Genomic DNA, 12,659 nt, shown 5'->3' with positions numbered 1-12,659 from the left:
TTTGATGAAAATCATGGAAAACATGAAAGTCAACGTAGGAGAGGCTGGAACTCACCTCTGGCTGCAAGTGGAGGAGAAATAACCTCCTTCCACCGACCCTTGGCCCTTTTATAGGTGGCTGGCCAGACCACCTTCGGCAGCCGAACGTGAAGCCGCAACCATGCAATGTTCGGCGACCGAAAGTGCCCTTCGGCGGCCGAACCTTTGCATTTCTCCCTTGTTGCTTTTCTTTCAAAACTAAATGCTTTTAACAATTCAAAACATGAAAACACTTGGAAAACATATGTCTTACCCTTCTCGAGGGTTCCGACACCCGAGATTCCACCGGACTACAGGAATGCCGATGCCGGACTCGAGCCGGGTATTACAACATCTCTGTCAGAACTAATGGTCTTAGGAATGCCATGTAAGCGAATAACCTCTTGAAAAAATAGTTTTGCAACATGAGAAGCATTATTAATTTTCTTGCAAGCAATCAAATGCGCCATTTTGGAGAGCCTGTCAACAACAACAAAAATGAAATCAAATCTACGTTGAGTACATGGAAGACCAAGAACAAATCCATTGACAAGTCCTCCCAAGGGTATTCTGAAATAGTCAGTGGAGTGTATAAGCCCCTATTCTGCGAATGACCCTTCTGAGTTTGACAAACTGAGTACTTCTTGACCATCCGACTTGTATCTTTTTTCAATTGTGGCCAGCAAAAACGCTCCTCCAAACCAGCAATAGTTTTATCACGCCCCAAATGATCACTCAAACCTCCTTCATGGACCTCTCGAATCAGTTTTTCCCGCAGAAGAGATTGAGGAATGCATAATCTGCTCTTCTTAAAAAGAAAGCCATCATATATAAAAAATCCATCAGCAGGCTAGTGAGCCTGGACTTTAGCCCATATATCAGCAAAATCATCATCTGTAGCATACAAATCCTTTAGAAATTCAAAATCCACAACCTCCTGATTAATTGTAATCAACAGAGTAGCCCTCCTACTTAAAGCATCTGCAACCTTATTACTATGGTCAGTCTTATATTTTATGACATAATGAAAGGTTTCAAAATAAACTGCCCATCGAGCATGTATCTTATTCATATGTTTTTGAGTTTTAAAGTTAATTAAAGATTGATGGTCTGTGTGAATAATGAACTCCCACTCCATCAGATATTATTTTCACGTTTTAAAGGCCCGAAATATTGCATATAACTTCTGCTCATAAGTAGACCACTTCTTCCTAACTTCATTCAATTTCTCAATAAAGAAAGCAATAACCCTATTAGGCTGTGACAATATTCTGCCAATCCCAACTCCACAAGCATCACCTTCAACCTCAAATAGTTTATCAAAATCGGGTAAAGCAATAATAGAGGCAGAAGTAAGCTTATCTTTAATCTCTTCAAAGCTCTTGTTGACAGTGTCAGTCCAGGCAAAATTTTGCACTCTCTCTTTCTTCAAACAATCTGTGATAGGGGCAACGATGCTGCTGAAATTTCTGATAAACCGCCGATAGAAAGTAGCAAGTCCATGGAAGCTGCGAACTTCTAAAATAGTTTTGGGGATGGGCCGGTTCCTTATTGCTTCTACCTTCTTTTCATCAACATGTATATCCCTTCTGCACTAACAATAAATCCAAGGAACAGAACGCGCTTCGTTATATAAATGTATTTTTTTAAATTAATAACTAGTTCACTTTCTTGCAAGGTTGTCATGACTTGACGGAGGTACTATAAATGTTCTTCTTTGCTGCGATTAAAAAATAAGATGTCACCAAAATAAACAACCATAAATTTGCATAAAATATGATCCAAAACCTGGTTTATAAGTAGCATGAATGTGCTAGGTGCATTCGTCAAACCAAATGGCATAACCGGCTACTCATATAAGTCTTAGTCTTGAAGGCTGTCTTCCATTCATATCCCTCCTTAATTCGAACTTGGTGATAGCCACTTTTAAGGTCGACCTTAGAGAAGACTTTAGACCCTAATAGCTGATCCAACATGTCATCCAGCCGCGGAATAGAAAATTGATACTGAACTATAATTTTATTGATGGCTCTGTTATCCACGCACATTCTCCAAGTTTCATCTCTCTTTGGAACTACTAAGGCAGGGACTCCGCAAGGGCTAATGTTTTGCTGAATATGCCCATTCTTCAATAACTCTTCAACCTGTTCTTAGAGGATTTCACTCTTCTTTGGACTCATCTTATAATGAAGCAGTTTCAGTAATTTTGATCCACGAATGAGATCAATAAGATGTTGGATATCCCGCAAAGGTGGAAGCTTGGAGGATTCCTCCACTATCCCGGGAAACTCCTTCAATAGTTCTTTGACGGGTGGTGGTAAAGATGGTGCATCCTCCGCTGCACCTGTTGCTCTCACCAATAAAGCCAGTGTGCCTCCAAATTTCTCAACTGCGTCTAATAGCCTTTGCACTCCCGTGGAAATAGTAACAACATTATTCCCTTCCATTTTATAATGTTTTGCTGAACTGGTAGGCAAAATATTAATATTCTTTCGATTCGATGTGAACATGTATGAATTCTCCTTCTCCTTATGCAAAGCATCAACATTGAACTGCCAAGGGCGAGCTAACAAAATTTCATAGTAATCCATATCCACAACATCACAATTAACAGATTCAGTGTAAGATTTACCGATCGAGATAGGCACGCTGCAGATTCTATTGAATTCAATTGTTGAACCTTCCTTAATCCATCCGACTTTGTATGGCCAAGGGTGAGGCTATGTAGGTAACTGCAATTTCTCCACCAATTACTTAGCTATTAGATTCTCACAACTACAACTATCTATAATTAGCCTGCAAATTGCTTCTCCTACTCGACACTTTGCCATAAATATCTTCCTCCTGTTTCGTCGAACATTAGATTTTACTCACTACATAGGTGACCTCTTCATCTTCAGAACCAGCAATAGATCCGTCATCGTCATCCATTTTCTCCTCAGATTCAGTCATTTGCTCAACCACATTAAGTTGTCAGCGATCATTATTAGCTCCTCTATGTTCTAGACAATTATTTGATCAATGACCAGGTTGCCTGCAGCGGTAACATATGTCTTCCGTTGGTTTCTAACAAGGATTAGTTTTTCCTCTTTTGCCTGCTGTAGTGGCGATTGTTTTTCCTTTACTGTCTCTCCTTTCTTCTATAGTATTCTGATATTGCCAAAATTTACAACCTTAGAAGGATGTCCGCTGTAATTGTCTCTATACTGCTGCATTCCTGTCGAACTAGAATTTCTGTAATTAAAATTTCAATTATACTGATGTCGAGGCTGCCAATCAACATGCTCTTCTACCCTTTTGCCATCTCAATGGCATTTGCCAAAGTGAAAATCGCAGCTAGTCCCATCATACAGTGAATTTTGTGATTCAGCCCCCTCTGATAATGAGCAACCTGTTGGGCTTCGTTCTCATAGTTTTCACACCTCGTCTACAACCTCAAAAACTCCTTGGTATATTCATCCACCCTTCGATTCCCCTGTACACAGTCATGATATCAATTATACAAAATCTGAGTGTGATCACTAGGCAAAAACCGTTATTCAATCATCTGCTTCATCAACACCCAGTTTCCTATGGGTTCCAGCCTCCTCCGATAGCGTGATCACTAGGCTTCATTATCACTTTGTATCTCACTTGTCTATCCATCACACCATCACACCATATGTACAAATGAATCCCTAGGTGGCTATTTATAGGCATTCCACCTCCTCAACATATGGTGGAGATGCATTCTCTATTCTGTGGCGATAAATGTGCCCCTAAAACTTTTAAAAACTAAATCGTAGTTTCTCACCTCGGGGAGAATTCTGGATATGGTGGCCAAGATGACTTTGTATCTCACTTGTCTCTTTATCACACCATCATACCATATGTACAAATGAATCCTTAGGTGGCTATCTATAGGCATCCCACCTCCTCAACATATGGTGGAGATGCATTCTCTATTGTGTGGCTAGAAATGCCCCACCTAAAACTTTTAAAGACCAAATCATAATTTCTCATTCTGGGGAGAATTCTGGATATGGTGGCCAAGATGTCTTTGTATCTCACTTTCTCTCTATCACACCATCACACCATATGTACAAATGAATCCCTAAGTGGTTATTTATAGGCATCCCACCTCCTCAATATGTGGTGGAGATGCATTCTCTATTGTTTGGTTAGAAATGTCTCCCTAAAACTTTTAAAGACTAAATCGTAATTTTTCACCCTGGGAGAATTCTGGATATGGTTGCCAAAATGACTGTGGGACCCACTTGGCTGGAGTGGGTTCCTGCTGGCCAACAAGTTTTTGGACTGTTCTGGCGGGCTGCTGGTTGTCTTGGGAGAAATTGGCCAATTTTGAGCCATTCTGGAACCTCCAACAGCCAACCAGGCATCTCTAGCAAATTCCCGCATGCCCTAGGCGCTTCTGAAAGCTTCGTGCGCCTTCCAACCTATTCTGCGCCTCGCACTACCTTGCCGTAGATTGGAACCTCGTTTGGCGCAGCTTCGTAGGCCAACCAGCAATTGCCCCGCAGCTTTCCTTGCGCGCGCCCGCTCCGCGAACACTGTAGCCTAGCGCTTTCCCATCGCCCGCAGCACTGCTGCGCATTCCACAGGCCCAGTTAGCAGTGGCCCTTCTCCGTAGGCCTACCAACACCTGCCAACTGCCTATGCGCTAGCCAACTACCTCCCCCGCAGTTGTTGCCACCAACGCCCATAGATCTCCACAGGGTTGTTCCCCCAATTGTTCCTTCACAAAATTCTTTAGATTTTTAGGAGGCAAGAGAAGATGACAAATGTACGCGGAGAGTCTCCTTAATTGTCTGGCCTGAAATTTCAGAGGATGTGGCAGCCTGACCCACAAAATTCTTAAAGAATTGTCCCTCAACTCATTCACACTATTTGGCTCAACTTTCCATGCACTCGTTTAGCTCCTCCAAGTAAACACTACTAGCTCCAGCCAAGAAGCTATTAGAGAGGGGCAGTGAATGAGGGACAGGTGCAGTTTGTGCCTCGGACTTAAAGATATATAGTGTTATGGGAATATCGACTCTGAGAAGGAATGATTCGTGCTCTAGTTGTGTATGATCCACCTCAGCCAAAAAAAAAAGAAAGAAAGATTACCACTGCGCTACTGAAAATGAATGATACCCTATTGCTGCTAATCGCCGCATGGTGCATTTTCAGTACAAGCAGTGAATGTGGAGGAATATTAAGTATGAAAATAGCAGTTAGAATATTGATGGTGGACACTGCCCAGCATTTTATAATAGCTATTTCAGGCTTTATTTCCTGAGATTTTCCTAGGTACCAAACAACTCCAAGAGCAAGGGAAAGAGAGAAAGACATGAAGAAGTACTTACCAGCCGAGCTTTCTCGGAAGAGGAAGATGAAAGATGGGTAACTAAGGCTATTTCAGGAAAATTCACAGACGATTGGGGAGGGGGGGGGGGGGGCTAGAGATTGTGGGCTAGGCATTTAAAACCGCGCGTGTATATCAGTTGCCAGACAGTGAAGTCAGTTTGGACATTGAATAAAAAGGACCTGGTCCAGCTGACACTTTATTCATTCATTTACCATTATTTATATTCCTTTCCACAGAATTAGTAACATCATTTTTTTATAAAAATAAAAGTTAATAATTTATTAAAATAAATATTTATAAGAAAATTAATAAACTTGCTTTTATATAAAATTTTTTTGAAAATTACACCCCACTAATCCAAAGGTAATGATTCAACACCATGTTTGACTAACCATTTTTGCATGATTATTTCACTTCCTCCCCCACTCCCCACATTTCTAAAAGCAAAAGAAACAACCACCGTTCCTTCTCTTTGAATCATGTTCTTATTTTTCTAATATTTTTTTTCCTTTTAAATTATTCTTTTGTATAAAGATAAGTTATTTATTAATTTAATAATACATTTTTGTCATTTATATAAAAATAAATATAAGCCCGTCTTTTATGAATTATGGGAGGAGAGTACTATTCCCCTTATGGGTATCTGATGTTGACTCGTAATCTTAGTCTTAGATTAATTTTGAGATATGGTAAATTTTTTTATAAAAAAACGGAAAATAAAGAGACGTTATACGATATGTTTAATATTATGTCTTAGTCCCAGTTCTATATGTTAAAATAAATAGTAAAATAATGCAAATAAACGATGTCGTTTGAACATCTTAGCACAGGTTATTGATATTTTCTAGGTCCCGCAAATATAGGGATGACTCAGCAGACGACAAGGTTCAGCTGATGTTCCCAAATTCCAATAAATAATTAAAAAAATTAAGATCATTAATATAAGTAAGATAGGTTATAAATACGGTTGCTAATTAAAAATAGAAAAGCATAAAACGACGATAAAAAAAGTAGAAAACTCAAGTATATCTGTCGGTCATCACACTTCACAGCACACTTCCTTCTTCACTCATCTCTTCTCTTCTGCTCCTTTCTCATGGCTACTCTGCTCTTCTTCTTCCTTTTCTTTTCCAATTTTACCCTTCTACTAGCTCTTTCCTCCGATCAGACGCTCAAAACCTTCATCTTCCGTGTTGACTTTGAATCCAAGCCCACCATTTTCCCCACACACTACCACTGGTACACCTCCGAGTTCGCTGACCCAATCCACATACTGCATGTATACGACACCGTTTTCCATGGCTTTTCTGCCTCTGTTACACCAGATCATGCCTCCTACCTCAGCAAACACCCTTCGGTTCTCTATGTTTTCGAGGACCGTCGCCGCCAGCTTCACACTACAAGGTCTCCTCAGTTCCTCGGGCTAAGAAATCAGCACGGGCTTTGGTCCGAATCTGATTACGGATCCGACGTTATTATTGGAGTGTTTGATACCGGAATCTGGCCGGAGCATCGTAGCTTTTCGGATGTCAATCTTGGCCCGGTGCCGGCCCGGTGGAAAGGCATTTGCCAGGCTGGAGTGAAATTCTCCCCCAGAAACTGTAATAAGAAGTTAATTGGGGCTCGTTTTTTCATGAAAGGTCATGAAGCTGTAGCATCGGCTGGGCCGATAAGTGGAATAAACGAAACTATTGAGTTTAAATCTCCGAGAGATGCGGACGGACATGGGACACATACGGCGTCGACTGCGGCGGGAAGGCACTCGTTCGGGGCGAGCATGTCGGGTTACGCGCCTGGGATTGCGAAAGGCGTGGCTCCAAAAGCGCGACTTGCTGCTTACAAGGTGTGTTGGAAAAATTCGGGATGTTTCGATTCTGATATATTAGCTGCTTTTGATGCTGCGGTTAATGATGGAGTGGATGTTATATCCATCTCCATTGGTGGCGGTGATGGAATTTCCTCGCCGTATTATCTTGATCCCATAGCCATTGGCTCTTACGGTGCCGTTTCTAGAGGGGTTGTCGTGTCATCGTCTGCTGGTAATGATGGACCCAATTTGATGTCTGTGACAAACCTCGCACCATGGGTTGTTACTGTTGGCGCAGGCACAATTGATAGGAATTTTCCGGCTAATGTAATTCTGGGTAATGGGCGTAGGCTATCTGGTGTCTCTCTCTACTCTGGTGTTCCACTGAATGGAAAAATGTTTCCTCTGGTTTATCCTGGAAAATCAGGGGTGCTATCGACTTCGTTGTGCATGGAAAATTCACTAGATCCGAACATGGTTAGAGGTAAAATTGTTATTTGCGATCGGGGAAGTAGTCCCAGAGTGGCTAAAGGGTTAGTTGTGAAGAAAGCAGGAGGTCTAGCTATGATTCTTGCCAATGGAATTTCCAACGGTGAAGGGCTTGTTGGAGATGCTCATCTTCTTCCTGCTTGTGCTGTTGGGTCTGACGAGGGTGATGCCGTTAAGGCCTATATTTCTTCCACGCCCAATCCTACTGCCACTATTGATTTTAAAGGCACTGTTATTGGGATTAAACCAGCTCCTGTTGTGGCCTCTTTTTCTGGTAGAGGGCCAAATGGTTTGAATCCTGAGATTCTCAAGCCCGACTTGATTGCTCCGGGTGTTAACATTCTTGCTGGTTGGACGAATGCAGTTGGTCCAAGTGGATTGGATTCAGATACAAGAAGAACTGAATTCAACATCTTGTCTGGAACTTCAATGGCTTGCCCACATGTAAGCGGCGCAGCTGCCTTGCTTAAGTCTGCACACCCAGATTGGAGTCCTGCAGCAATTAGGTCTGCAATGATGACCACAGCCAACACATTCAACAATCTGAACCGCCCCATGACTGATGAGGCGACTGGAAAAGCATCTACACCATACGATTTTGGTGCAGGCCATCTCAATCTTGATCGTGCAATGGATCCTGGACTTGTGTATGATATTACTAACAATGATTATGTGAACTTCCTGTGTGGAATTGGATACAGCGCTCAAGCAATTCAGGTGATCACGCGATCTCCAGTAACTTGTCCAGCAAAGAGGCCTTTGCCTGGGAACCTCAACTACCCATCAATTGCAGCATTGTTTCCAAGCTCATTTGTAGGAACAAGCAGCAAGGCATTCATTAGAACCGTCACGAATGTGGGTCAACCAAACGCAGTCTACCGGCCAAGAATTGAAGCTCCAAAAGGGACATCAGTGGCCGTGAAACCAGCGAGATTGGTGTTCAATCAGGGAGTGAAGAAGCAGAGCTATATTGTGACAATAACAGCAGATACACGAAACCTGGTGCTGGATGATTCGGGTGCTGCGTTCGGGTCAATTTCATGGTCTGACGGGACGCACGTGGTTAGGAGTCCCATTATGGTGACCCAGATAGAGCCATTGTGATCAAATTGCGGGTTTGATCGATGGTGGTTAGGTGGGTAACTAAGCTTTTATAGTAATTGAAGCAGTAGTAGCAGCAGAGGAAGAGAGAGTTAAGCATAAGTGTAGATTTTGCTACGCGTAGTGTGAAGTCTCTACTCTCTAGTGGTTGTTTTTGTGTGTGTTTTTTCCTTAACTTTTTGTTGCAGTTGAAGGGTAGGAGTAGAAGCAAAGAACAAGTGGTTCTGAGAGCTCTTTTGTTTTTAAATTATTGTTTATTGTCTTATGCAATGTTGTATGTATAAACTCCAAGTTTATTATATACGCAAAATAGTAGTATTTTGAAAATAATTCTCTCTTGTATATTAATTATGGAATTTTTTGAATATTAAAAAAAAATTAATCTTTGAATGAATTTAATAGAATTATAGTTCACTGCGGTTGATGCGTTAAGAGCATTAAAGTGCGGCATTGATAGCGGAGTTGACTGGAGGGTTATGGTGAAGGTATTATTATAGGTTGCGAGTCTAAGATAATTTATATATATTATCATCTTATTTACCGCATTTGAATATAATTTTATTTAAAATTATAAAACAGATGCGTGATTGCACTAAGCATTATGAATCTTTTTAACTCAGTTTGCAACTCGGTAACCAGGCCATCATCATAGTGATTAGTGACGGAATAGATTTCATCTCTCATAGGACCACCACTTCTTAATAAACATTCTCCACTCATTTTTGTTTGTTGTTTATAATTTTTATTATTTTTTTATTGTTTTAAAATTATTATTTTTTAAAATATAGTAATATATGAATTAATTATTATTATTTTATATTATTTTTTTTAATTTTTTTAAATATCTCTTAATATTTTATAAAATTTAATGTACTTAAAATAAATATAATAAAAATTATATTTTTTAGTAGATGTGAAAAAATAAAGTGTATAAAAATTATAAGATAAAAAATAATAAAATATTTTTTAATTTTAATTAAATCTTTGTCTCACCTATTTTTTTTATTAATTTATAATAGAAAAAAGTGGCAAAATATCTTTATCCTTTAAAATTAAAAAATATAAATTTTAAAATTGGCGTGACTCATAATTAATTATATAAAAAATCCCTTTTATCTTACTAGTTACAAAATGCAATTAATTTCAAAAACTAATCTTAGGTTAATACAACATTATCTGTCTACCACAAATAGATACGAATAAATCATATACTTAAATTTAATAAAATTAAATTCATTTAGCATGTTTGATACAACTGAAAATTATATATTTAACACATTTTAATAAAATTAAATACTTTTAATATTTTACCAATTAATGTATTATATGAAAATTATATATTGATTTTACTCACGCATAAAGTTTAATAATATATTATAATATAAAACATTTATTTAAGTGATGTTTCAATATTTAGTAAATTAATATTTTAATAAGAAGATACAGAACAATATAATTTTCAAATTGTTTTAAAAAATTATATAAATGTTATTATGGGCACTATAGAATTAAGGATACGATTAAATATGAATTAATATTTTTAAATTGATAAATAATTTGAAATAAATCTTTGCACTATAATAATATATAATTTTATTTTTAAAATAATTTTTAAAATATTTTATAAAATTTAATGTTTTTAAGATGTATATAATTAAAAAAATTAATAAAAAAATATATTTTTTAATACATGTGAAAAATATTTAAATTTTTATTAATTAATTATTAATTATTATATTTTTCAAACTTGTTGTCATCAAAATACTAGGGAGAACTACAGTTAACGATAATTTAAAAGCGAGTAGCCGCATCTGTTGACTTCCAGAATTTGATGGCTGAAATAGGTAAAGACAAAGTTCGTTAATTATTTGAAAAACAAAAAGGACAACTATCGTTAAAAATAAAGGAAAATTATAAAAAAAACCCAATATCATATGATTTATCGCCTTTTAAATTAGGTCTGATAATTAATTTGTTGAAAAAAAATATTTTTTTAACAGCAAAATACATTAATAAAATTGTTAAAATAATCATATTTTTTATTTCATAATTTTTATTAATTTTTTAAAATTATTTTAAAATTAATTTTTAGAGTATTAATTATTATAATTCTATTTTATTTTATTTTTAAATTTTTAAAAATATATCTTAAAATTTAATATATTTAAAACAGTTATAATTAAATAATTAATAAAAAATTATATTTTTTAATGTATATAAAAAAGTAAGATGAGTAAAAATTATAAAAATGAAAGGAGAGAGAAATATAAAGTAAAACTATTTTTTATTTATAAATTATAATTTAATAATTAATATTTAATAAAACCTATAAATAAATTTTTATATTTTTATATTAAATCTTTTAAATTTTATTTAATTAATAAAAATATTTTTAATTTAAAAATAATTTTATATTTTTATATTAATTTTTTTATAAAATAGTGATCAGAAATTAAAAAAATAGAATATGAAAATTTTTATATTTATTTAAATACACTTAACACTAGATTGTGAGTGCTATATTAATTTTTAAATATTATAATTATTAATAAAATATCTTTTAATTAAATTTTAATATTTTATAAATAAAAAACAATAAATTAAAATTAATAAAATATCTGTCAATTTTTTTTCTCTTATTAAATAAAAATAAATTAAATCATTGAAGAAAGAGAAAAGTTTAGGATTCATAAAATTTTAAAATTGTTAGTACTATTTACACTTAAATTATTATTTTTTTATTATTTTATTTAAAATTAAATAAAAAATAGTTTATATAATAATTAAAAATATATTATTTATAAAATAAATCACGAATATTATAACAACGCCTAAAAACAGGTAATATACTTAAATAAAATAAACTTGAATTCAATAAAATTCAATATATTAATTGCAATATGTATATGTTAATTACTAATAATTTTTATAAATAATTAATTTAATAAAAAAATAAACTTATATGTTAATTAAATTTTATTAAAAATATAATTTAAATTAATTTTTATAATTTTATTACAAATTGTTAATTTAAGTTATAATAGTAAGGTATAAAATTTTTAACTCATATGAATATTTCAAAGTATAATTTTATATTTGTAGAATAAAATTATATTTAGAATATAATATGTCTATATAAAATATAATTATATATAAATTAAATTATTATTTTTTATCTATAATATATATATATATAAGGGAAAAGGAAAAATAATAGTTTGTCAATATATATATACTAATATTTTTAAAGTATACACATAAAAAACTAATTTTATTTTATTTAAATTATTAATTTTAATATTTAATTTTAGGGTAAACTATAATTTAGTCCCTCTATTTTAGTGAAATATAATCTTTCATCCCTCTATTTTAAAAAATCGTCAATTTAGTCACTACGATTTTTAAAAACTATGCGATTGGTACTTCCCGTTAGATTTTCAGTTAAGTCACAATTAATCTTTAATTTATAAATTGGTCAATAGAAAGTTAAATAGAAAATTTCTAAATTGCCCTTTAACTAGCAGGAAGGATGGATATTTTTTCCCTCCAATTACAGAAGGGGCTATTTAAGAATGAGGAAAAACTAAAGCGCAGACAAATTAATCAAGGATGTTGGTCACCAGTTGCTCACCCAATACCAGCGGCGGATGGGAGGAAAGATATCTGAATAAGAATCGCAAGTGTGGCATTAGGGTTGCTGTGAGGATTTCTGAATCTGAAAGGAACAAGAACTGGTTGTATTATGCTTGTCGTAACAACATATGTGGCTCGTTCCTGGGATGGTGCATACTGGCATCGAGGTTTACAGCAAGTGCAGAGACAGTTGAAGTCGGGCTGAGGCAAAGAAATCTTGGGCGAGAGATGATAATGAAGATAGAAAATATGGAGAATATG

The 12,659-nt window shown here is 35.2% G+C and overlaps 1 protein-coding gene across 1 annotated transcript; it reads left to right on the top strand.

The window, feature by feature from the left end:
* Positions 1-6,382: 6,382 nt before the first annotated feature.
* Positions 6,383-9,095, top strand: LOC110613469 (subtilisin-like protease SBT1.6). Its single transcript, XM_021754621.2, has one exon. The coding sequence runs from the start codon at positions 6,465-6,467 to the stop codon at positions 8,766-8,768; it is 2,304 nt and encodes a 767-aa protein (XP_021610313.1). The 5' UTR covers positions 6,383-6,464; the 3' UTR covers positions 8,769-9,095.
* The last annotated feature ends 3,564 nt before the right edge of the window (positions 9,096-12,659 follow it).

Source organism: Manihot esculenta, chromosome 4 (genome assembly GCF_001659605.2).
Source record: "Manihot esculenta cultivar AM560-2 chromosome 4, M.esculenta_v8, whole genome shotgun sequence".
Taxonomy (NCBI): domain Eukaryota; kingdom Viridiplantae; phylum Streptophyta; class Magnoliopsida; order Malpighiales; family Euphorbiaceae; genus Manihot; species Manihot esculenta.
This window is presented reverse-complemented; position numbering and strand designations above follow the sequence as displayed.

Excerpts from the sequence above, each read along its gene's own strand:
- LOC110613469 (XM_021754621.2), top strand. The coding sequence starts at position 6,465 with ATGGCTACTCTGCTCTTCTTCTTCCTTTTCTTTTCCAATTTTACCCTT.